This window comes from Rhinolophus hipposideros (assembly GCF_964194185.1).
Source record: "Rhinolophus hipposideros genome assembly, chromosome: X".
NCBI lineage: Eukaryota > Metazoa > Chordata > Mammalia > Chiroptera > Rhinolophidae > Rhinolophus > Rhinolophus hipposideros.
Genome location: NC_138046.1, coordinates 54,232,851 through 54,259,452, shown reverse-complemented (window position 1 = coordinate 54,259,452; position 26,602 = coordinate 54,232,851). Strand labels below are relative to the sequence as shown.

At 43.1% G+C, this 26,602-nt stretch overlaps 1 protein-coding gene across 2 annotated transcripts; it reads left to right on the top strand.

The window, feature by feature from the left end:
- Positions 1-10,089: 10,089 nt before the first annotated feature.
- On the top strand, positions 10,090-25,797 carry PLP1 (proteolipid protein 1). 2 transcript variants are annotated; one of them, XM_081043510.1, is made up of 7 exons: positions 10,090-10,454; positions 18,919-19,105; positions 19,579-19,735; positions 20,914-21,082; positions 21,559-21,632; positions 22,468-22,533; positions 23,679-25,797. In XM_081043510.1, the coding sequence occupies exons 1-7, from the start codon at positions 10,451-10,453 to the stop codon at positions 23,748-23,750; spliced, it is 729 nt and encodes a 242-aa protein (XP_080899636.1). In that variant the 5' UTR covers positions 10,090-10,450; the 3' UTR covers positions 23,751-25,797. The 2 variants fall into 2 exon arrangements, with proteins under 2 accessions (XP_080899636.1, XP_080899635.1); XM_081043509.1 differs by having other exon boundaries at positions 10,307-10,454; positions 19,579-19,840.
- Positions 25,798-26,602: the final 805 nt, after the last annotated feature.

Here is a 26,602-nt window from a genome sequence, read left to right as displayed (position 1 = left end):
TCTGTTTACTCCTGCAGGGATCCGCCCAGATAGGTGGGGCCAGGGGCGGGGTGAGTTGTGAGAGGTGGCCCAGAGCAATGGCGGCGACCACCACCACAGCTAATCCTGCTTCCACAGCTCCCTCTCCTTTGCCGGAACTAGTTGAGCTGCGAATCTGTGTCTGCGGTCCACAGTTCTCAGAGCAGCAAATATTCTGTCCTTTGATCTGATACTGCTACTTTATCGCTTTTAGCACCGGGCAGGTGGGGGTGGGGCGAGCTCTGGGAGGGTAGGGACAGGGCGTCTAGTCTCCGTGCCTAAGGCTTCCGTTCTCCGCTCCGCAGTGAGGGCTTAAACCACCGATTTCAGCCCTCTTCCCTCAGTCTTTGCTCCGAGGTCTGATGTGAGCGAGAGTTGGGTTCAGTCGTGTTATATGCTGCCCCCTCAGCCCTGTGGGCCGTAAGCAGAGCCCTAGCAGTCCGAGTCCTTCCCTCTCCCGCAGCTGCGGTAGTTCAGGGATGCAGTGAGCACAGAGCACTGAGCTAGGTCTGCGTCCTGCGCCCGCGCGGCTCCGTCTCCTCACTTCTCCTCTCCCTCCTCCCCTGCTCGTGTGATTCGCCCACCTGGAGGTGAATTCAGTAGTGGGCCTCTTCGTCTTGCCTGTCTGCTGTGCAGGGAGTCCTTTGTGGAGTTATTGTTGTCCGATTCGTTGTAAATTCCAGGGGAGCGCTACAGAGGCTCACCTCACGCTGCCATTGTTCCCCCTCTCTCCCACACGTGTCTTTATGTATAAATGTTTTCAAATATTTTGGGTAGATACGCAGGAGAGGGATTGCTGGGGAAATGTTAATTTCATTTGTAATTTTTTGAGGAACCACCACACTGCCTTCCATAACGGCTGCACCAGTCTGCATTTAAGTTTCATATAGTCCCATTCGTTTATTTTAGCTTTTACTTCCATTGCCTTTGGAGTCATTCATAAAATGCTCTTTGACCCAAGGTCCATAACTTTAGTACCTATGTATTTTTCTATGCAGTTTATTGTGTCAGGTCTTATGCGTAAGTCTTTGATCCATTTTGAATTAATTTTGGTACATGGTGACAGAAAGCAGTCCAGTTTCATTCTTTTGCGCGTGGCTATCCAATTTTCCCAGCATCATTGATTGAAGAGGCTGTCTTTCCTCCATTGTTGTTTTTAGCTTCTTGTCAAAAATCATCTGTCCATATTTATGTGGTTTTATTTCTGGATTCTCAATTCTATTCCATTGGTCTATGTGTCTGTTTTTCTGCCAATACCATGCTGTTTTGATTATTGTAGCCCTGTAGTACAAGCCAAAGTCAGGGAGTGCGATACCTCCAGTATTGTTCTTTTTTCTTAAGATTACTTTGGCTATTCGGGGTCTTTTGTGGTTCCAAACAAATCTGATGATTTTGGTTCTATTTCTTTAAAAAATGCCATTGGGATTTTGATGGGGATTGCATTAAATCTGTATATTGCTTTGGGTAATAAGGCCGTTTTAACTATGTTGATTCTCCCAATCCATGAGCACGGAATGTCTTTCCATTTCTCTGTCTCTTCTTCAATTTCTTTCAAAAATGTCTTATAGTTTTAGCATATAGGTCCTTCACATCCTTGGTTAAGTTTATTCCTAGGTATTTTATTCTTTTTGCTGCAATTGCAAAGGGAATTGTTTTTGTATTTCTTTTTCTGAGATATCTTTGCTAGTATATAGGAATGCAATGGACTTTTGTACGTTGATTTTGTAGCCAGCAACTTTACTGTATTCGTTGATTGTTTCTAACAGCTTTTTGGTGGAGACTTTATGGTTTTCTATATGTAGCATCATGTCATCTGCAAAGAGTGACAATTTAACTTCTTCATTCCCAATTTGGATGCCTTTTATTTCTTTTTCTTGCCTGATGGCTCTGGCAAGGACTTCCAACACTATGTTGAAAACCAGAGGTGATAGGGGACAGCCCTGTCGTGTTCCTGAACGTAGAGCAAAGGGCTTCAGTTTTTCACCATTAATAATGAGGTTAGCTGAGGGCTTGTCATATATGGCCTCTATTATGTTAAGGTATTTTCCTTCTATATCTATTTTATTAAGTGTTTTAATCATAAATGGATGTTGTATCTTGTGAAATGCTTCTTCTACTTCAATTGATATAATCATATGATTTTTATCCTTTATTTTGTTTATGTGATGTATCCCATTGATGGATTTGCGGATGTACCATCCTTGTGCCCTGGGGATGAATCCCACTGGGTCGTGATGAATAATCTTTTTAATGCATTGTTGTATTCGATTTGCTAGAATTTTGTTTAGGATTTTTGCCTCAGTGTTCATCAGAGATACTGTTCTGTAGTTTTCTTTTTTTGTGTTGTCCTTACCAGGTTTTGGTATCAGGGTAATGTTGGCATCATAAAATGAGTTATGGAGTGCTGTCTCTTCTTCATTTTTTTGGAAGAGTTTGACCAGGATTGGTATTAAATCCTGTTTGAAGGTTTGGTAGAATTCACTTGTGAAGTCATCTGGTCCCGGACTTTTGCTTTTGGGAAGGTTTTGGATGACTGATTCAATGTCGTTACTGGTGGTCGGTCTGTTTAGATTTTCCAGTTCTTCATGGTCCAGCATTGGAAGGCTATAGGTTTCTAAGAACTTGTCCATTTCTTCTAGGTTATTGAATTTGGTGGCATATAGCCTTCATAGTATTCTTGCATGATCCTTTGTATTTCTGTGGTGTCCATGATAACTCCCCCTTTTTCATTTATGATTTTGTTAATTAGTGTCTTCTCTCTTTTTATCTTAGTGAGTCTAGCCAAGGGTTTGTCGATTTTGTTAATCTTTTCAAAGAACAACCTCTTTGTCACATTAATTTTTGTATTGTCTTTTTGTTCTCTATTTCATTTAGTTCTGCTCTGACTTTTGTTATTTCCTTTCTTCTGCTGACCTTGGGTTTCACTTGTTCTTCTTTTTCTAGTTCTTTAAGGTGTAACATGAGTTTGTTTATTTGGGATTTTTCTTGTTTCTTGAGATAGGCCTGTAATGCTAAAAATTTCCCTCTTAAAACTGCTTTCGCAGCATCCCAAAAATTTTTGTGGGATGTGTTTTCATTGTCATTTGTTTCTGTGTATCTTTTGATCTCTCCTCTAATTTCTTCTTTGTCCCAGTCGTTCTTTAAAAGTATGTTGTTAAATCTCCATGGATTTGTGTTTTTTCTGCTTTCTTTTCACAGTTGATATCTTATTTCAAATCCTTGTAGTCAGAGAATAAGCTTGGTATGATTTCAATCTTCTTAAATTTGCTTAGGCTGATTTTATGTCCCAATATATGGTCTATCCTTGAGAATGTTCGGTGTATAGTCGAAGCGAATGTATAGTCTGATGCTTTAGGATGAAGTGCTCTATATGTCAATTATGTCCATTTCATCTAATGTGTCATTTAGGGCTGCTATTTTGTTATTTATTTTTTGTTTGGATGATCTATCCATAGCTGTCAATGATATATTTAAGTCCCCTAGTATAATTGTGTTTTGGTCAATTTCTCCCTTTAGTTCTGTTAGTAGTTGCTTGGTATATTTTGGTGCTCCCTGATTGGGGGCATAAATATTGATGACTGTTATGTCTTCTTGTTGTAGAGTCCCCTTTACCATTATGAAATGTCCATCTTTCTCTCTTGTTACCTTTTTCACCCTAAAGTCTGTTTCATCTGATATCATTATGGCTACACCTGATTGTCTCTGGGTACCATTTGCTTCTAGGGTCAATTTCCACCCTTTCACTTTGAGTCTGTGCCTGTCCTTGTAGCTGAGATGTGTCTCTTGGGGACAGCATATGGTTAGGTTTATTTTTTTGATGCAATCTGCTACTCTGTGCCTTTTTATTGGCGAATTTAGTCCATATACATTAGGGTGATTGTTGATATGTGAGGATTTTCTGTCATTCTATCTTTAGTTTTCAGGTAAGGCTGTGTTTGAATTGTTTTTTTGCCTTTTCGTTGTTGTCTATTATTTCTGTGTGAGGTATTCTATGATGTTTCCCTCTGTTTCCTCTTTTATTACAGTCCATATTTCAGTTCTGGATTTTTTTTGAGTGGTTACCGTTAAGTTTATGTAAAAGATAGTTTGATATTTAGAGTATTCCATTTTTTTCAGCACTCTTACTTTCTCCATTCCCATATTCCGGTTCAGGCCTTTACTCTCTCCCTTTTTTTGTTGCCACAAATTGTCCCTGTTGATGGTGGTCGAATAGCCTCCTTTAGTATTTCTTGTAGTGCGTGTCATATATTAGAAAATTCCCTCAGCTCCTGTATGTCTGGAAAGGTCTTTATTCCTCCTTCATATCTAAAGGATATCTTTGCTGGATATATTCTTTTTGGCTCATAATTTCTCTCTTTCAATAGTTTGAATATTTGGTTCCACTCCCTCCTGGCTTATAGAGTTTCTGCTGAGAAATCTGATGATAATCTAATGGGCTTTCTTTTGTAGTTTACCGTCTTCTTTTCCCTGGGTGCCTTGAGGATTCTTTGTCGTTGATTTTAGACAGCTTCAATACAATGTGCCTTGGTGAAGGCCTGTTGGGATTGATGTAATTAGGTGTTCTATTTGCTTCTTGGATTTGAGGATCCAGTTCTGTCCACAGGTTTGGGAAGTTCTCATCAACTAGTTGTTTGAATATATTCTCTGTTCCCTTCTCTCTTTCTGGTATGCCCATTATTCTTATATTGCTCTTTCTGATAGAGTCAGAAAGTTCTTGTAGAGTTCGTTCATTTCTTTTAAGTCTCAAGTCTCTTTCTTCTTCCATCTTTGTAATTTCCAGGTTTCTGTTTTCGATGTCACTGATGCTTTTCTCCATTTGGTCAACTCTATTACGTAAGCTGGTTATGTCATTATTAATTTCTTCTATTGAGTTCTTAATCTCCAGAAATTCCATTTGGTGCTTTTTTAAAATTTCAATCTCTTTCGTAAAATGCTCATGTTGTTCTTTGATTGCGTTTCTGGGTTCATTAAATTGCCTTTCTGTGTTTTCTTGCATCTCGTTTAGATTTTTCAGAACTGCAATCTTGAATTCTTTGTCTTTTAAGTCACATATATCTATATCTTTAAGTTCCTTTTCTGGAGACTTTTCACTTTCTTTCTGAGCTGTCTTGTTGCCTTGGTTATTCATGGCAATTACTGATTTATTATTTCTCTTCCTAGACATCTACAGGAGTGGTTTCTGCAACAGGTTCATAGAAAGAGGTCTTTCTTTTGTTTTCCAATACTTGTTGGTAGAATGTTTTATTTTCTCTCCGACTGCAGCATTTTTCCCCCTCTCTCACACAGTAGTACTATGTTTTCTCTGCACTATTCCAGCTTCTCACACAATGGGGGGATTCCCTGGGAAAGGGGCTTCTCCTGTGTTAACAGTTCTCCTGGGTCATAGGGCGCCACATCCCTGTGGGTACGCGGAGAGCTTTTGAAGTTCCAAAGCTCTTTGTGCACCAGATTCAGAGCCCATATGTTTCAGTAGTTCTCTTTACTCCTGCAGGGATTGCCCAGATAGGTGGAGCCAGGAGCGGGGTGAGTTGTGAGAGGTGGCCCAGAGCAATGGCGGTGACCACCACCACAGCGGGTCCCGCTTCCACAGCTCCCTCCCCTTTGGCGGAACTAGTTGGGCTGCGAATCTGTGTCTGTGGTCCACAGTTCTCAGAACAGCAAAAATCCTGTCCTTTGATCCGACACTGCTACTTTATCGCTTCTAGCACCGGGCAGGTGGGGGCGGGGCGATCTCTGGGAGGGTAGGGAGGGGGTGGCTAGTCTCAATGCCTAAGGCTTCCGTTCTCTGAGGCAGTGAGGCCTTAAACCACCATTTTCAGCTTTCTTCCCTCAGTCTTTTCTCCAAGGTCTCTGCCGTGCGCATTGGGTTCAGCCTTGTTGTATGCTGCCCCCTCAGCCCTGTGGGCCGTGAACGGAGCCCTAGCAGTCCAAGTTCCTCCCTCTCCCGCAGCTGCCGTATTTCCGGGATGCTGCCAGCTCGGAGCACTGAGCTTGGTCTGCGTCATGCACTGGCGGCTCCGTCTCTGCACTTCTCCCTTCCCTCCTTCCCGGCTCGCGCGATTCTCCTACCTTTACGTGAATTCAGTAGTGGGCCTGTTCTTCTTGCCTGTCTGCTGTGCAGGGAGTCCTTTGTGGAGCTATTGTTGTACGATTAGTTATAAATTCCATGGCGGCTTTACAGAGGTTCACATCATGCCACCATTTTGATGACGTTCGTTAAAGAAACTTTTAAAGCCACCATCACCATGCTATTACGATGCCTAACAAATGTAACAAAGTCCTTAATATTGTCGGATCCCCACTGACTGATTTGGAATCCCACGGATCTTATAAACTGCATGCCACTTGCCCTGCCTGTATTTCTAACATGGGCCTCCCGCTAGCCTGAGAAGTGTAGAGAGTTGGAGACTCGGGCCACAGCAGCCTGAAGCCTGTTCATCCTCCCAGTGGCTCTTCTTGCTCAGGGCAGAGGCTTTCTATTCAGATATTCTTTTGGAGCAGCACAATCTTTCAAGCAATGTGAGTCTGGAGAGATGCATTACCTTGGAGTGGCTCTGTCCCTTGCCTGCTGGGTGGCATTGGGAAAGCTGCCTCTGTACCCCATCAGAAAAATGGAACATAGAACATTGATCCTCAGGAGTTAGTTATTTGACAGCCAAGGACAATAGAAGTATTTCTGCTGTGCTCAGAGATCATATCAAGAGATCATGCCACCTCTCTGCAGGGCCCACTGTGCCAAAGCTGGCCAAATTTCCATGTTGGTGGAGGTGGATTATGTGGACTACTGATTTATCCATGGTGCTAGTAGCTGATTGGTGCTCTCCAGGCACTCCTCTCCTGGGTTTATTAATCTGACTATTTTGGCTTCCAGTCTTCCCTGCACTTATCCCCAAGTCATGGGCATCTCCCCTTCCCGAATACATATCCAACTCATCACCTGCCCCCATCCATCCTTGCACTGCTCCCTGAATCTTCAGGAGAGGAAGAAGAGCAGCTTCCACTCCCCCTCCCAAACCAGCTCAAAGTATGTGACATCTGTAGCCCTCATCCCTCAGTTCTCTTGGCCAAAAAGGCACGGCAAAGCCAATTGGCATGAGGTTGGGTGTGGGGAGTTCTATCAGCAAGTACATAGAGCATAATATATTGCCTGCCAGCCAGCCAGCCAGCCAGCCAGCCTTCTGTGTCAGGGCTAGAAAAGCTGTAAGAAGAAGCCTCTTGCATTCCTAAGGTTGATCTGGGAAGACATTATCTTGGGGAGGAGAAGCAGAACCTCAGCTCCAGGAGTCCAAATGCTGGCAGGTGACCCCCCCCCCCAGCTTTCACTGGTATTGTGCCTTCTCTGTTGCCTTTTGCGATCTTTTATGTAGACATGGAGAAGTGGACCACCAGATTGGGCACTTGAGCCCTTATTTAATTTCCTGGGAGAAACTCACTTCCCTGAGTTTCAGAGTTCACTCTATACAACGGAGCAAAGAGAACCCACACGTCCAGTGGCCTTCAAAAACCAGGTACTGTGGGATCACAGAGCAGAGAGTGGAGGGTAATACCCAAATGTTTTGGAATTATTTGCAAGAAAGCTGCGCAACCAAAGTAAGCTATGATCAAGGGGGCCAAGATCCTCTGAGATGCTATCAGAATTGCGTGAAGCCAACTGTTTACTAAAATCTTGCATTGTTCCTACAGGCACCCAGTGCAGGCAGCAGGCTGCCACCAAGAAGGCTGGCAGTGCCCTCTTGAGGAATCCCTGGGCACTGCTGGGTACCCAGCTGGACTGGAAAACAGTTTGCCAAGGGCACCCAGTAGAACCATTGGAAACAGAATCACAGAAATAGGTGGGGTTGGGTGGATAAAAAAGTCCCCTTGAGAATCTGGAAACCAGAAACCCTATGAAGGCTGTGGGAAAGGCTCAGGAGAAGGGGTGGTGAGTGGGTGCTGAGGCAGAGTGTCAGGACTCCAGAGTAACTGCCTGCAGCATGCTAGATTCTGGGGAATTGGGAATCTTAAGGCACCAAGGACAGTAAGCATGACACCGGGCCAGTCACCTGGCCGAGCCCCTTTTCCATTCCTGGGCATAAGAACAAGATGGAGACAAGAAGACGTACTCCATCAAGGAGTGCAGAGAGAGAAAAAGAAACAGAAACAGAGATGGAGAAACAGAGACACAGAGAGATTGAGACTTGGGGAAAGACAGCATGAATAGTAAGGCAATAGAGATGGAGGAAAGAAGAAGAGAAATGTGTGGTAGGTCACCATAGTGGAAAATTCGGTATGTGCGGGTTTATTGGGAATACATCTTTTTTTCTGAACAGCCAAGGAGTCCCCAGAGCTGCTGCTGCTGAGAATCCAGGGGCAGATTTGTGAGAGGGCTCAGCATGAGCAATGTCCCCTGCATGCAGGGCTATCTCATCTATTCAGGCTGTGAAAAAACATCTCCCTCATCCTTAAATCAGAACTCCCAAAGTTTGGATTCAGTTCCTTCTGTCATCTGAGGAGCTGAGGGCACACATCTGGGGATTTCTTGCTCTTGATCCTCCTTCTCCTCCAGGACCATTCTGACAGGAACCATCAAGAAGTTAATTGTTGGCACAATCTACCTCAGCAGGTAAAATCTATGGCTGGAGAGAAAGGCTGGTGAGGTCAGATGTCCTGGGCCTCTGTACCCTCAGTCATACTGCCTAAGTCTGATCTGCTCTGGAAGCCTACTGTACTGTTTTGCAAAAGAGGCAGCCTTCACAGGGGTCCTTTCTCCTTGAGCTGCTATAAGAGCCTTAAACACTGCAGGATGCAGGACTCTGGTAGACCCACAAGGGCATCTGCATGAGACTCACTCTTTTCCTAATGACAGAGCGCAAGCCAGAAACAAGTCCAAGGTCACAGCTCAAAGAGAAAACTATAAGACACAATCTTGCTCTCTCCCGCAACAGGAAGATTCTAAGCTCTATTCAGCACCTCCTTCCTCTCCTTTCTGACTCCAAGGAAAAGCCATAGGAAAAACTCTGGGGGTCCATACCTTCTTTCCTTGGAGTCTTCCAACAGGTATTCCTCCAGTTATTTGCCAACCAGTTTCCTTACAGGCCACCCATGGTAGGATGTGGGCCTCAGGTTCAAGAGATTTATGCCTTTCTGAGGCTCCTGAAGGGATAGAGAACACTAACAAGGAGCCTAGATAGACACTGGTTAAGATTCACCTCTTCTATAATAGAAAACCTTCCCTGGCTAATCCCACTTGGCCCTGGGCACTCAAATACCTTCATAGTCTTTAGAAACACCTATTATTGGTAAAGCAGATTTCATATATTATTCCCCTATTTTTGCTGCTTGGCCATTTTTTCTTAGTGTTTCTTTCTCTGAGGCAAGCACTATATTTACTTTCGCCTTCTCTCCACCTTCACTGTCACCCGCTGCTTCACCCCAACCCACTCCCTGCCTCTCACCAGCCTGGCCTCAGGTCTCTGATGATACTAAATTCTCGGGATGGGATACTGACTACGTGATTCCCAGATCATGTTCTTGACTTGTCTCAAAGTCAATTACCCTCCTTGGAAATCACCCACATTCCTAACTCTGACATTTTCTTTAGCCTGTTCTGTGAACCTGCACAGGTCTTGCCCCCTCTCTGGGTCTCTGTTGTCCTCTCGATAAAATTATTATAATTCTAGCCTCCTCCAGCTTCATCATAATCTGTTTGTGGAATTAACAGCTTGTATTTTGTCCTCATTCAGTTGGAGGATTTGGAGAAAATTATTTTAAAAGACAAATTTTTCTGTATTGTGTTTATGGAGCTGGGTGGAAGGGGTGGGTGCTTATTTGCTAAGGAGTCAGGTGAAGGGAAAGGTGGACAAGGCCAAAAGCAGCTATGAGTGAGGAGTGGGTTTGGGGGCAGAGTTGGAAAGACTCTGGGAGATAGCATGTGGATTTTTGACCTTGACCCTTCACCAGAGCTACCATTTTCATGGCTTCTGACACTTGTGCGGCCACATCCTACACCAAATAGATCTGAAGATCAGTTGGAGGCTTCCAGGACCTCTTCTTTTTATTTCCACCCCAAAATCACATTTCCAGATGTCTCTTCAGCAAAGTGAAATTCCACACAGACAAGTCTTAGGAAAAAAAAGAAAATGAAACAATTGGCAGTGAAAGGCAGAAAGAGAAGATGGAGCCCTTAGAGAAGGGAGTATCCCCGAGGAGGTGGGGACAAAGGAGGAGAAGGGGAGGAGGAGAGGAGGAGGAAAGCGGGCCTGTCCCTTTAAGGGGGTTGGATGTCAATCAGAAAGCCCTTTTCATTGCTGGAGAAGAGGACAAAGATACTCAGAGAGAAAAAGTAAAGGACCGAAGAAGGAGACTGGAGAGACCAGGATCCTTCCAGCTGCACAAAGTCAGCCGCAAAGCAGACTAGCCAGCCGGCTACAATTGCAGTCAGAGTCCCAAAGCCATGGGTGAGTTTCAAAAACTTTAGTATGGAAGATTCAAGCAGGCACAGGAATGCTCAAGAGAATTTCCAACTTTGGGGTTCCGGGTTTTCAATAGTTTAGATGAGTTGTGTTTTGGCACTTGTTTTCTTCTTAATTCCTTAGTACTCAGTTGGATTAACTCCTCTGCTGTACTAAGATTGATGCTTTATTGCCAAATAATTCGAGCAGTGCGTGGAGAGTCCTTGGAGAGAGTGCCCGGCGGGTTGGATGTGGTCATGTGTCCTCCTACCCCCTCACTTCCTTCTACCTTCTCTTTCACCCTGGTTCCCAGGCCCTGGTAATGGCCAGGTCAGCTGACATCCCTGGTTCTGCTGGAAGCAACTGAGTGCTGGCTAGACCTCAGATATGCTAAATAACTGCTTGCTTGATACAAAATTTGGACCTGTTTGCAACAGTAGGAAACTGGAGAATTGGGCAAGTTGGATTGAGGCTTGGCCATAGCTGAAGAGGCCAGTCTCAGTTCAGGAAATGAAAATAAAGTCTTCAATGGCTTTACCACAGGGAATGGATATGAGTAGGTGTGTGTGTGTGTGTGTGTGTGTGTGTGTGTACATGTGTACGTGCACGTGTGTGCATGTATATGGGTGACCATATCTAGCAAATATCACAGACTTAGCCTTCCTGAGGGCATGGCCCAGACTCTAAATCCCTGCTTTGACAAGGAGGCCGCAGGGACCTTAGGGATCTTGCTGACTTGGTTGAGTACTGAGGGCTTCTCTAGGTTTCATGATAAAAGAGAGAAGCTACGAGGTCTGGTCTCTGGTAGTGTCTACTCAGAGCAAGGTGTGCAGAGCACAAGAGTCTTTGTTCACACAGTATGCCACAGAGATGTGTAGACATTGCTCCCATCTGGCAAAATAAGAGTAGCAGCTTGAATGCATCCTAAATGAAATGAAAGTCAATTGCCCTGTGTATTCACCATCAAATGTAGTACCCAGAAGACTCAAGGAGCATCCAGGAAGATAGGTTTTCAATTCTGTTAAGCTGGTGTCAGCCTTTAGATTGTTTCATCCTGAAACACCGAAAGAGTTCTTGGAAGCATGTGTTCAGGCAGGATAATTAAGTGGGTAGAGCACTGGACTAGCCAACACAACCAGGTTGGAATCCCAGATCTGCCACTTATGAACTTCATGACCTTGGGTAGGTCACTGTGAGTCATCACTTCTTCATCTGGAAGATGGGGATCACAACTCTTTTGTGTACTTTTCGGGTTGTGAAAATCAAGTAATAAAAATGTGAAAGTCCTCTGAAAATGGGCAAGCTCTATAACAATTGTAAATCATGATAATGCTGATTATTATACAATAACTTGTGTGCAGGCTGACTCTTACTTTTTCCAAAGTGGTTGTTTTTTATTTTTCTTGTTTTCTTTTTTTTTGGTCTGTACTTTGTACACTTGGGTAAGAATCATTTGACCAATTGAGTGTGGCCAGGTGAGAGGCAAATATTGGAGAAACTCAATTCTTGCCCAAGGTAATATCAGAAATGCCACCTAATGTTAGGGCAGCTGATTGGGTAGTTTGTGAATTAAAAACAGAGCGTGAGTAAAGAAGCATGCTGAATATTACTTCCTCAGGCAGTTACAGCCCCAAGGAAAAGACAGGAACAAATAAGATGACCACAGGGACAGTTTCCTGTTATGGAAGCTGGATGATATCCTCCGCGGAGATTGCCACAGATAAAGGCAGAGTTGAGGTCCCGTATTGTAGCCCAGATTGTGATGGTGGGAGATACTTGGGCCAGGTGCATATGATGGAGTAGTCATTGAGTTTTCAGTTATTCAATAACAAAGTACCTCAGATACTTTGTAAATAATAGACCATCCCCAACAAGGAACTGAACTGTTACTACTTCTGAAGTGGAGTGAGTAGCTGTTTAACAATTGTAGTAGACAAATTATATCATGGAATCTGGGGTTGGAAGGAACTTTAGAAGCTGTCTGAGCCAAATCTCAATGCAGGAGTCCTTTCTACAACAGCCAAATAAACATTCCTACAGCCTCTTCTTAATCACCTCCAGGAACAGGGAGCTCACTACCTCAACCATATAGAATCCCATAGGATTGGAAGTAAAGAGGAATACTGAATTTAGTAGTGTCTGCACAAAAGGTTTATGGGGAAAATGATAGTTCATTAAATCTTGTCGCGACTTGGGAGGAGGATGTTCTAAATGAGTCTTTGGTAGAACAACGGAACTGCAAAAGAGCCAAAGAGAAGTAGCTGATTATTCTCTGCTCGGTTACACAATGCCATTACTGAAGAGCAAAATGTTGGCTTCTGCAAGCCTGTTTCTGAGAACAGTGGCTGTTACCCTGGTAATCAGACTGTGATGCTTCTCTCTAATGGTGGCCGTTTGCCGAACAGTGTAGTTTTGGCTGGCTCAGAGTAAGTGGGTGTAGCCCGGGCAAAAAGTGTATAGGCGGAGCAGGGGTCCAGTTTTACAAAACACCTGAAGACTAACTGAGTCCCACCATGACAGCAAAAATGCCATAAGAATGCCAGGAGCTAAAAAGCAACCAGATCCTAACCAGCACGTTCATTTATGCGTCTTAGAGACAGTGACTGAAATGATCACAGATAGTCTTCCCTACCCCACTTCTGACCTTGGCCTTGCAAAGCCAGAGGAGCTCTTGGGGAGCCAGGCTGATAGAAAAGTTTGCTCTGCTTCAAGGGGCTTTCATCCTAGGTTTGCGCTAGGAAAACCAGTTTACTCAACAGCCTGACAACTAGAACTACTCTCTCAAAGCTAAGTAGTAATAGACTCAAGAAACCCCTGGAAGATGGGTGGGAGAGGAAGTATAGTTTCCAAACCCATCAAGGCAGAACCCCAGCCAGTGGCATCTTTTTTCTCTTGTTGTCTTTTTGTGTATTATTTTGAAACCCTGAAAACCATCCTCAGGGTATAGTTATTGGTCTTGAAGGAAAACAACAGTAGAAATGCCCTCTTTGCCCACAGAACTTCAGATCCAGGGAAGTTCTACTCAGGGCAGTGACTTGATCAGGAAGGGTCACATCAGCCATGGCAGGCAAACAGCAGTGTTCCCTTCTTTTCTCTCTGTCAGGGCCTACCCAGTGCCAAACTTTCATTAAAAGCCCAGCAAGTACTGATTGATTAATTTCTCCTTGGCTATTTTTAAATGGTCCTAAGGGTGATCTCTCAGCTTTGTGCTGGCTTCTGAGCTCTTTTCCAGGACTCTGGAAAAGAGTCAGTGACATCCCAAGGAAGAGAACAAAGTTCCCCAGGTCAGCTTCACACTTCACGTAAGGAGAGAGGAGGAATTGGTGGGAGACTGACCGAAGGAATAAGGTATGAAAACTGTTGTCTCTTAGCTAAGTGTCAGGTGCTTCTCTTTCACCTTCCCATATGTGGGCAAGGTAAAAATGATGTGTCAGGGATAGAGTTTAACAATCAAGCTTCTGCCCTAGTCTACCAACGTTTGGGCATAAATTGGTGTGTGTGTGTGTGTTTGGGGAGGAGTGGGTAATATAGGAAACAAGGTGGCCCAGATGTTGTTGCCATAGCAATAATAATACTTGTTCAAAGAGGAGGCTGAGATTCCTTTTGACTTAACTCTGTCCATGTGACTTGACTAACCAGCAGGCTTGGATTCCCATGCCCTAGTGGTTGCGAGGCCCCTTTCCAGCCCTTGGATGTTGTATAAGTGCTGATTTCATGTAGGAAAGACAAGATTATAGACAGGGCTTTGTCTGACCAGGATAAGGCCAGAAGCAAAAGTCTTTGTCTCTGGTACCTCCTGATAATTGTTGTTTTACCCTTAGAACACACCCACTAATCCCCACCCATCCCCAGTACCAGTCACGGCTACTTTAGCATCTTGGCCCTGTTAACTGCGTATAGGCCCTAATCAAGGAGGCCTCTGTTCATGGAGTGAGGTTAAGGGGTGGGTTCTGGGAGGAGAGTAAGACTGTAGTACAGATTAGAGACCTAGGGAGATGGGGCCAGTTTTTTACTCAATGAGCCTGCCTGTTGTTTAGCTCTATTGTATAGAGTTCTATCCCTTTGTCAGCTGGGTTCAAGGGACAGGCTGGGAATTGTGCAAGGCACAATTGGTCTCTTTCTACCATCCCTTTCGATGAAAGCCCTTCCTCTCCTTCCTTTGATGAGTTCCCAGCTTCACACTGAATTTCCACCATGGAGCTGGTCCTTGAGGCACACCCAGGGCACGGGAAAGGAGGGAGGGCTTGGGAGCTTTCGGATCTTGCTTAAAGAGACAGCATCATGATCAACACAGTCCCTTGGATGGACACAGATCTAGATAAAAGTCACAACAGTCCTGTTGCTCTTTGTCAGGCTCCTGTGAAGATCATTAGTGAGAAGGGCTCGAAGTTCTGTCACAATATGGGGAGTTTACAGATAAATCTAGTCAACACTGACTATTTCCCCTTTGCTTACCTTTTGCCCATGGGACTTGGTCATATACATTTTAACACTAGATAATAGGTAGCTTTGGTCTTTGATTCACAGACATAAGTTTGTTCTCTCCTCAAGACTGACGGGTCTTTGAAGAAAGAGACTGGACCTTATAGTTCCCTTTTGTTTCTCATAGTATCTAGGTTGCTGCTAAGGTGTGTAATAATGGTACTGAATCCACATAAACAGAAAGGAAAGGAAAACACTGGGGAGGGTCATTATTTTTCTCTATGACCTCTCATTAAAGTCAGTTGGTTTAATTCAGTTGAGTTGCATTGGGTAATATTATTATCATGTAGTTCTTTTATGCCAACTCTACTATGTCGCAAGATGTACTTAGCCTGGAAATGTAAGACTATCTCTCTAGAGAGCCAAGGAACTTCTCCAGAATCCCTCACAGCCTTCTTGAATCACACCCATACTCTTTCAACCATGAAGGGTTCTGAAATGAAAGGGTCCTGTGGCTTTAGGCTCTTATTCTCACATTCTAATGGACATGTCTTGGCCTGTGAGAAATGAACCCAATGGACTTTTCTCAGAATGTTTTGATTGGCGACTACATTTTTTTTTTTTAAGAAGGGCGCAGCTCACAGTGGCCCATGTGGGGATTGAACCAGTACCCTCAGTGTTAATAGCACTACGCTCTAACCAACTGGGCTAACCGACCACCCCGATTGGTGACTAATTTGGTGAAAACACAATGTCTTGCATGTTATGAGTTCTTCCCAGTTGGAACCCAAAATCTGATTTTTTACTTGGACATCCTGGCAAATTCTTCACTTGTGATGAACTTGAATGCCCCCAGAAAAAACATTTCATTTTGATTGTGAAGAGATGGACACCTAATGCTTATGCTGATATTGTTGAACTGTTTATAGCTCAAAAGTGATAGATTGATCCAGGGCCATTTATTTCTGATTCTACGTTAGAGACTCATTCAAGCCTATGTCCTTCTTGTCCCTTGCTTTGAGTGGCAGTGGAGCAGAAAAGGTTGTGCTAAGTTATTTGAGCTCTAAGAAACTAGAGGAAAAATGGATGCAAAAAGAAAGAGTATCAGTTGGTGATTCAACGTTGCTCCCTTTGTCACCCAGTAAGAACACTACACACTACATATGACACTGGTTATTTGGATGATGATCCAGGGATCAGATACACTAAAGAGGATTTTTGCTCATCTTTACAACCCTAGAGGGGGCATCAGCTAAAACTTAAAGTGGAATTCTCTGGGTAGCAAGTGTTCAAGTTCCTCTACCCCGATCACACCTGCACCAACATTTAGCCCTTCCCAGAGTGAAAAATCTGGGGTGAGTGAGTGGGCACAGGATGGTCACTTGCCAGGGTGGATGGCTCTCCTTACTCTAAACAAACAGTTCTGCCATTGTTCCTTGGGTCTGACCCTCTCCCTACCCCCAGGCCTGTGGGCCCCTGCAGAATACCAATGAGGCTCCTGAGATCTCAGGGCAAAACAAGGCTTCTTTGTCTGGGGGAGCTATGCAGGGCTCTGTCCAAGCCCTGACCCTGTACTAGGGAGAGAGGGAACAGTGGGGTCACTGACCTTCCCCTTTCCCCACCCCCAGGCTTCAGAGGCCTTCTTTACTAGAAGAGTCTAAAAGTTTGCGGGTGGGGAAGAGTTGGATATGCGGAGAAGGAAAATGGCAGTGCTATTTTTTTTCAAGCTCCTTTTCTTGATTTATAGTCTGTATCTAGTATCTTAACCTGTTGTGAAAGAGGAAGATCAATTTCTGGAATGTTTCCTGAGAACAATGATCAATTTCCACTGCTGTGTTGTTCTCCCTTGGTGTATACATGCATGTGTGTGCACATTTGCATGTATTCATGTGTGCATGTGCGTGTGCACACACTATGGGCCAGCTCTGATGAGACACTCTTACCAAGCACTACTGCAATGTTTATGCTAAGTAAACTCTGCCTCCACTTACCGCAGCACTGCTACACACTGCTTCCAATAGAGGCCAAGTTTTCTGACAGCAGAGCTTCAGTTCTTGGAAAAGGAAAGAAATTCAGTTCTGCTACAAATGTTAACTACTTACTTTGCTTAATTTGAGCTTCCAGGCTCGTTGAGGACCAAGGAAGGGCCCTCATTTTAGAGAACGATGGGTAATAGGACTTACTAATTTTGTGATTCTGAGAACAGAGACAAATGCCTCTACCTCAGTTTTCCCATGATAGAGATAATTTGGTCTTTCAGAATCTGTTCACGTTGATGCAATTCAGCCATGCAAATCACCAGATGGTCAAACACTCAGGGCTAAAAAGAAATTGTATTAGTATTAAGAAGGTCGTTCAAAGGACTTCCCTAATCCCTTGTACCCCGGTATAGACAAGTGAGGTTCACATAAAAATCCAAATGTAAAAAATTAATACAATTTATTTTCTTTCTGTAAGGAGTCCCAACATGCTTTTCCAAAATAGCAGCTTCTCAGCACATTTGCTGGTTGTGTGTGTGTGTGTACATATGTACAATTAGTTCACATATATATAATATATACACAAAAATACAAAAATCATTCATATATCTATACACAGAGGGTGCTAAAAATGTATACACATTTTAAGAAAGGAAAAAACTATTAAAATTGTAATACTTAGTATATACCAAGAACAAAAGATGAATACAAGTCACGTTTGACTTCTGCAATTACAAGAAGTGCTCAAAGTGGTTATCATCAGTGTCCAGACACTTCTGATTATGGCGAACATTGATTATGGTAGAAAAGTAATACATAGATAACATCTCTTAAAATGTGTATACAGTTTTTTGGCACCCAGGTATATTATATGATACATGAACAGATATACAAAATCAGTGTGTGTGTGTGTGTGTGTATTTCTTTTCTGAAGAGATTAACATTTTTATTTCTTCTACCTTTTGGGGATCAGGCCAAGAGGCCAGAGGGAGCCATCCTTTCCCCATCTAGTGAGTCATCTACTTAAAATTTGTTAAGTTTCACTCCATGTGGCACCTTAGAGCATGGGGCTGGTACTTGGGGCACAGCTGCTCTCGGAGTCTCTGACTTCTTGTGTGCCTTTCTTGTTTTTCAGCAGGTCTGGGGATCTCAGGGACCGTTAGCACTTTAAGATACCTGTGTTCCCAGAACCTGGTGTGTTTTCATCATGCCAGAAAGACCTTTCAGGCTTTTCTGACTTTGTATAAAGTCTCTTTGTAGCTGTTTTGACAGAACTGCAATGTAAGACTGAGGATGAGGACATTGTTTAAGCTGCAGGGGACAGATCAGCTGTGTAAAATGTTCAGAAATTATTAAACCTGCACTTTTATTACTGAGAATAATAATAGTAATTCTCCCATTACCATATCCTGTCCTCTGCCAGTTCCCTCCATCCCTTTAGACTGTTCGCTGCATATCTAGACTAAGAAGAATCAAGCATTCCATGCAGCATATACACACAACGTGCAGAAATATCCAGGAGAGTACAATTTCCAAAATCTCCCCGCCACACACACCTGGAATGTTTTTCAAGGCCCAAATCTTGTCTGACAGTACAGATATCTCTGGCTCTGTACTCATCCTTTCCTGGAACTTTAAGTGCATTAACCCTTTGTAACCACTTCCTTGACTGCCTGAAATTGTTAGTTGAGAATATTAGGTCTACCTACTCATTCTTCCTCAGTAAACAAGATTCCTATATGGCTGAATCTGTCTTTTATGTCTTCACACTTCACATAATACCTAGCACAATGCTAGGTACACAGTAGGTACTCTGTAAGAGTTGATGAATGACTAAAACAAACACATCAGAATGATAGGAAAGGAAGAGAATGATTTCATAACCTCTCCGGCTTGCTACTTGAATTACGGATTATTAAAAAAACACAATTTCTGTGAAGTAAAGGTAAAAATTTATTTTCAAGAATGGAACAAAATATGGTTTTCGGGTTAATCTCACATTGCTGAAGCCTGCAGATCTAGAGTTTCCTATTGTACATCCCTTATTGTTTCCCCTTCTTCTTTCCCAGGCTTGTTAGAGTGCTGTGCAAGATGTCTCGTAGGGGCCCCCTTTGCTTCCCTGGTGGCCACTGGATTGTGTTTCTTTGGGGTAGCACTGTTCTGTGGCTGTGGACATGAAGCACTCACTGGCACAGAAAAATTAATTGAGACCTATTTCTCCAAAAACTACCAGGACTACGAGTATCTCATCAATGTGTAAGTACCTGTAGTCTCACACAAAGCCCTCTCTTTTCCCCCTCTCTCCATCTTGGAGATACAGAACTCATCAGTACCTTAGTGACTAGCCAGGGATTGGTGTGGCACCAGAAAGTATTCCTGAGTCTTTCCTCTGTGTGCAGACTCCACCTATGCCACATCTGAAGCCCTAAATGAGGGGAAAGTGCCATGTTCAGAAAGGAGGGCTCTGCCTGCCTGCCCTTGCTTCTCCCTTGCATTCTAACTTTTGCTCGGTAGGGTTAACATCGACTGAATTAGAGCCTCCTCAGTGGTAGGTATGGAGAACTCAGGGGAGGCACAGTGACTGGACGGGGGAGGAACATAGTGATTCCTCTAAAGAATCCCTAGCCTTATTTACATGCTTCCTCAAGTGTCCACTTCACTTCTGCAGGAAGGGAACTGATTCCTCAATTAATAAGATTCTCTGGTCTCTTGTCTATCTGTTAATGCAGGATCCATGCCTTCCAGTATGTCATCTATGGAACTGCCTCTTTCTTCTTCCTTTATGGGGCCCTCCTGCTGGCTGAGGGCTTCTACACCACCGGCGCAGTCAGGCAGATCTTTGGCGACTACAAGACCACCATCTGCGGCAAGGGCCTGAGCGCAACGGTAACAGGGGGCCAGAAGGGGAGGGGTTCCAGAGGCCAACATCAAGCTCATTCTTTGGAGCGGGTGTGTCATTGTTTGGGAAAATGGCTAGGACATCCCGACAAGGTGATCATCCTCAGGATTTTGTGGCAATAACAAAGGGTGGGGGACAACTGGGCGTTAGTCTGTGGCCTCATCCTCACCCAAGGCTGGGTCCTCTCCAAGGACCTGGCTTTTGAGTGAAGAAGTGATGGCTACAGCCGAACGAGAAGATCAGGAAGAACGTGGTGCCCAGCTGGCTTCGCCTCACCTTTGAAAAGTTCCCTAGAAAATGTCATCTCAAAATGAAAAGCATGATTTTTGTGGGATGCTTTGTACAATCAGACCATTTCTAAGCCATCCATTGGTACCTCTTTACTCCTCTCCTAGGAGGGACCACAACAAGAGTAGATCTGACTGCTCAAGAGTCTAAAATACTACCCATGAGATTGAGATGTAGGTACCTGATCTGAGAGGGAGGGTGGATAATGGAAATTAAATAATTGACTCCAAGATGAAATTCACAATATTCTGGGATCCTGCACTGTTGGAGGTCCCAGAGGGAACTAGGATAAATCGGCATATTTTATGTTTCATCTTTGTCTGAGGGCTATCCATGCTTCTACTGAAGCACACATTGGTTTTCAGTCTCTAGTTAAAGGTCCTTTGGGGGCTAAACATCTGTGGGTTGTGGTGATGTCTTTTGTGGCCAGGAGTTGGCTTAGAAAGGTTTTTTTTTGGATCTGAAATCTAAATCTCCTATTGGCTTTATTCGATGACTAGGGATCAAAATTCTGGTGACAAGAAACATTTTCTAAGCTCAGCCTAAGGCAATAAATGGCACAACTTTCTTTCAAGATCTGTTTTGATTTCTTCACACCTCATATGCCCCCCCAATCTCCTGAAGCCTCTCTAACCCAGGGATCCTTCTCACTCCAACCCCCACCCATTCCCACCACCCTCCGTCACACTTGGGGCCAGTCCTCTAGTAGATACTGCCAATGACATTTGACAGAGGTGTTCTGTTTACTAATTTCATTTGGTGGAGATCCTTGGAATTTGGTTTCATGTCTGGCACATGCCACTCCAGGATCTCCCTTTGTGTTTTGACGTCTGCAGGCTAATGCTCATTTCTAATCACTTCATGTCAATTGTTTTAGTTTGTGGGCATCACCTATGCCCTGACCGTTGTGTGGCTCCTGGTGTTTGCCTGTTCTGCTGTGCCTGTGTACATTTACTTCAACACCTGGACCACCTGCCAGTCTATTGCCTTCCCCAGCAAGACCTCTGCCAGTATAGGCAGCCTCTGTGCAGATGCCAGAATGTATGGTAAGTTAGTGCATGGGTGCCTTCATTTCCCAATCCCCTTATAGAAGCACAATATATTTGGTTCTGTGCTTAGGGTAAGGGGGATAGTAATTATGGGGAAAAAAAGAGTATGGATGCCTGGATCTTAGTTTGTTAATCCCTTTCCACTGGAACTGGAGAGTTTTCTTACCTTGGAAGGAAACTTCTTGGAAGTAAGGGGAGGAGGGTTTCTGGGCTGTACGCACTGCTCTACCCTAGCTGATTGCAGTTCGCAACCCAGAAGCAGCACATTTCAATAACAAACACAAGATTTTACAACTGTTCAATACCACCTTCTATTTTTTGTAAATCTTTAGAAAAGAGGAACCTGATTGTTAGTAGGATCCAACTTTTCAGCCAGGATGATTAAAGATGGAAGAAGGGCTCTGAAGGGAAATCTCCATGTAGCCCCACGACTCCATGAAGCTCACCTTGGTTGACTTGTGTGTCTTACTTAGGTGTTCTCCCATGGAATGCTTTCCCCGGCAAGGTGTGTGGCTCCAACCTTCTGTCCATCTGCAAAACAGCTGAGGTGAGTGGGCCATTTGGGTTACTTTACAATGAAGTGGCTCATACCATACAAATTCCTACCCATGGCCTTCAATTTTAAGGACCACAGTTTCTCTTAGCTGGATTTTGAGTTAGCAGATTGTCTTTTACAAAATATTGGCTGAATATGCATGAGCCAATGAGCATAGGTGGTAAAAATATCTATTTTTCCTAGAGCTGCATAGAAAAGACTTCTATTCCAAGATTTCCTCCCTTAAAAGAGACATTTGTAGATTTAGGTAAAAATAGAGCTTAATGGTAAAAATCCCCCAAATGAAAATTTTCATTCTTTTAGTTAAAAACCTTATCAAGAAAATGAGTTGTGCATAGAGACATTCATGGGTTTTACAAAACACCTTCAGTTTATAACTTCTCAATCTCTAATGAGGAGGAAAAAAATAGTACATTTGAAAAAGGAAAACACTGTATTGAGAGTGGATATTGTACACAAATGAGGTAGAGGAATAAAAGTAAGTCCTGAGGAAGAATGCAGTAAATAATTTATTTGAAAACAAAATATTGACTTTAAATTTTGGGATCCAAGGTACAACTGTAGGGAACCAGTTGATTAAAATATTGTATGAGTATTCTGTGTTCTGGGTGCTATGGGGCTAGGTGCGATGGTGTACATTGAAAAATGGGAGGCCTACACTCAGGGAAGTGACAACTTAGAGATGCAGAATTAACACACAGGAAGATATCAATACATTCAGAAAGGTGCCATGCATAATAATCTACAACAGCTGCATGCATAATCTACAAAAATACTCATTTTTGCTGTTGCAAGAAACAGTTCTTCCCTTTGAATTTTCTTGCAGTTCCAAATGACCTTCCACCTGTTCATTGCTGCATTTGTGGGGGCTGCAGCCACACTGGTTTCTCTGGTGAGTTGTCTTTGAATGACTCTGGCAAATATACAGTCCTGGGATAGCTGGGATGCTGGGATGCTGGGTCCTGGGGTCCAGCTATGCTGAAAGGAAAAAAGACAGATTCCTTCTAGCCTTGAAATCGTGGAAAGAAGCTACTGGGAAGAGACTTCAAAGTGTAGGGACTGTGCAATTCTACTTCAGAAATTAGACAGGAACAAGAAGAGTGGTGTGAAGAAAGAGGAGGTAAGAGATTATTAGTCAAGAATGATGATATTTAGCATTTACAGAGCAGGTAATATTGCCAAATGCTTTGCAGTTGTACATTACAATTAATTCTCAACACACCCTGGTCAGATCAATGAGAAGAACACTGAAACATTACTAAAAATGGTCCTCCTTCCCCCCCACCAAAAGCCTGGAATTCTATATACTGTAAATAGGACTCTATCTTGGACACTCTCCAAGGGATTTAGTTACTCTCCTGAAAATACTGGGAAGGACTTCTTAACAGTATGAGAACTGTTATTACTATAATGTGATCCTATGTCCCAAATCTTGCTGATGGTGTTACATGCAGTGTCAGTGTAGTGCATTTGTTGTTGAGATTAAGAACCTAGGGCATTGAAGGGTGAAACAATTTATCTGAAGTCATTGAACAAGTGGTGAATGTTCTAGGATAAGCTCACAGACCTCCTGACTCCTACTGCTGAGGTTTTTTATACAGAGTCGAGTGGCTTCTCATTTTCTGAAATAAATTGATGCATTAAGCATGAGAGGGCTGTGCTGCATGGTGGGGCTGTGCGTCTGCAGCAGGCACCGTATGACTCCAGGTCTCTCAGACATGCATATAGGATGACGGCAGAGCCCATGCATTGTTTACTTTCCTGAGGAAAACGCAGTGCTAGGCCAAGCATAGGTGTGGAATAAATCCTTGTTGTGTTTGTTCTCTGGGCCTGGGCCATTGGAAGGAAATGCCTCAGAGAGGACTTCTAATCAAGTACAGAGGGCAAAGGCGTGGGGCATGCTGCTTTTTATAGAACAGGGGTTTTCCCTTTATTTAGCTATGACTTTATTTCGACCTTCTTCATTCCCAAAAGGACTGGAGGAGGGACAGCTTCCTTTTCTACTCTCACTCATATTCTCTCTTCTGTTCCCTACAGCTCACCTTCATGATCGCTGCCACTTACAACTTTGCCGTCCTTAAGCTCATGGGCCGAGGCACCAAGTTCTGATTGTGTGTAGAAATGTCCCTTTCTCTAATAGCGAGGCTCTAACCACACAGCCTACAATGCTGCATGCCCCGTGTTAACTCTTTGCCTTTGCCACTGACTGGCCCTCTTCTTACTTGACGAGTGTAACAAGAAAGGAGAGTCTTGTGGTGATTAATGTCTCTCTGTAGACTCTCCCCTCTTATGTACCTCTTTTAGTCATTTTGCTTCACAGCTGGTTCCTGCTAGACATGAAAAATGCTTAAGATGGTGACTCCCCAACTGCAAGTCACAAAGAAATGGAGGCTCTAATTCAATTTTCAAGCATCTCCTGAGGACCAGGAAGTGTTTTCTTCTCAAAGGGTACTTCCACTAATGGAAACAAAGTGGAAAGAAAGATGTTCAGGTAGAGAGAAGGGATTTACCTGGTCCCTTTGCCATCGATAGGGGCCAAACATATTCTCCTTAGTGTGCAAAGCAGAACATTCCGTCTCCCTATTATCACTGAAGATAGAAGGGAAAAAGGAATGCCAGCAAAACAGGAAGAGCATTTGCCCACATCTACCTATTGCAGCTGGGAGAAGGGGGTCAAAGCAAGGATCTTTCACCTTTAGAAAGAGAGCACTGACCCCAATGGCAAAAGACTATTTAAGCCCTAACTCAGCCAACCTTACTTATAGCATAAGGGAGCGTAGTGTCTGTGTAAACAGAGGGGGCACTTGGCCTTACACCTCTCTAGAAAAGAGAAACGGGGTGTTGTCAGCATCTTCTCACTCCCTTCTTCTTGAGAGTAGCTACCATGACAACCCTGTGATTTCCAAGGAGCTGAGAATAGAAAGAAACTAGCTCAGATGAAAAAAGACTGGCTTGAGGAGCAGCAGTTGCTAGTGTCTAAAGGTGTAAACTGAGCCAGCCCTCTGGTAGACACAGGATAGATAACTCTTTGGATAGCACGTCCTTTTTTCTGTTAATTAGTTGTGTATTCTGGCCCCTGTCATATCTTCACAATGGTGCTCTTTTCACGGGGTATTATTCATTCAGTCATAGTAGGTGATTTGAAGATTTTGATTTGTTTCAGAATGACGCACATTTCACATTTTCTAGTTTGTTTATCACTTGGTTGGGGTTGTATCAGAAAAGTATAGAGAATGATTCTTTGAATATGATTCTTTAACAAATGAAAATTGGACATTAAACACCATGAATGACATGTAAAATTGGCTAGTTCCATGCATCTATTGGGATTTTCTACAAATTATTCTGCCATTTGCAGAAACAGATTTGGTGAATTTAAACCTCAATTTGAATAGCTATTATTTTAATCATTAGTTGATTGTTTTTTCTAGCCAGTGGGAGATGATTTGATTTAGCAATGTTGCCTTGGCGTGTTAAAGAATCAGATTTAACATACAGGTTATACTCTCCTGGCATAGATCACGTAACTGAATGCACCAGCCATCAGCTATGCAGCTGGCAAGCTTCCACAGAAAAGGAAAGGTGGAAAGAGTTTGAAACCTGAATAGCTCCCAGGTTTCAGTCTTTCTCATTTGTTAACTGGGTTAAAAAATAAAAGGCTGATTGGTATTTATTGAAGGGAAGATTTTACAGGTATGACTGTAGGTGGTTCTTTTGTTGTAAAGAATTTGATTTTTTCCCCCTCCTAAAGTGGTTTCAGCAACGTTTAAGGAGATGTAAGATCATTACAAAAAGATACTTGATATTTGTTTTCAGACCAGTATACCAGATAAGCTTCCGGGCTGCATAAAGGGAGGAGATGGAAAAGGTTCTGTAAGAAACCAATCAAGATCAAGGAAAGTGAAGTAATCCATACCTTGTGTTTTGTTTTGATTTAATAATATAACAAATAACCAGCCCTTCCCTGAAAACCTCCCAGGCATACATACACACATATACACACAAGAAGAGAGTTAATCAACTGAAAGTATTTCCTTCATTTCTGATATAGAATTTCAATTTTAACACACATAAAGGATAAACTTTTAGAAACTTATCTTACAAAACGTATTTTATAAAATTAAAGAAAATAAAAATAAGAATGTTCTCAATCAAACAGTGTGTCCTTTTAGTGAATTGTTCTGTTTATCTCGGCAATAGAACTCGAATAATTGTACCTTTATTGTGTTTGTCCAAGGAACTCATTTATTTTTCAGGGCATCCAAGTCATTCTCACAATAAGTCTCTAACACAGAGTAGATAAATCACTTCCACTTTTATAGCTGGAGACACTAAGAAATAGAGGCAAAATATATTACCCAAAGAAACCCAATAAATACATATATGAGCTTGGACAAGAACTCAGATCTTGATACCAATTTTGCTTAATTGTGTTTAAGAGTGTTCTGCTAATTCAGAGTCAGGCATGGTTACTTCTTTAATTACGATAATGATGCCCAGCTCTGGTGTGTTTAGGATTTAGTTATGGTTAGCTTTTCTTTGAATTGTTTGAATTTTCCAGTAATGAGCCCTTAGTACTTCATACACGAGTAATGTTTAGCTTTATCTGGAAAGTACTGGATGAAAGGTTTAATGTTGAGGGCAGAGCAGATATGGTAAGGGCAATGTAAATTTAAACAGTCTGTAACAGGACGGTATTAAAATAATTCAGTGACATCTACTACCCTGATTGGCCAGCCCACTAGCCCACTTTGGGACACCACATTGAATGCCTGTCAGAAGCCCAGGCGAGAATTTGACATTCTTGAACAGTACTCTAATGACCAGCCTAAAGAAAGCTGACTTAAAATTAGCTGTAGATTCATTGTCCCATAGTTGCAGCTGACAAGGAGCATGACTGGAGAGAAAGGAGACTTTAGCTGGGGGCAACAAGTTGAGGAGTTCTGTTCAAAAGGAGTTTC

What these genes read in the sequence shown, in the direction of transcription:
- PLP1 (XM_081043509.1), top strand. An exon ending in TGCAGATGCCAGAATGTATG is followed by an intron (nt 21,083 to 21,558) that starts GTAAGTTAGTGC and finishes TGTCTTACTTAG; the next exon opens with GTGTTCTCCCATGGAATGCT. An exon ending in CAGCCACACTGGTTTCTCTG is followed by an intron (nt 22,534 to 23,678) that starts GTGAGTTGTCTT and finishes TGTTCCCTACAG; the next exon opens with CTCACCTTCATGATCGCTGC.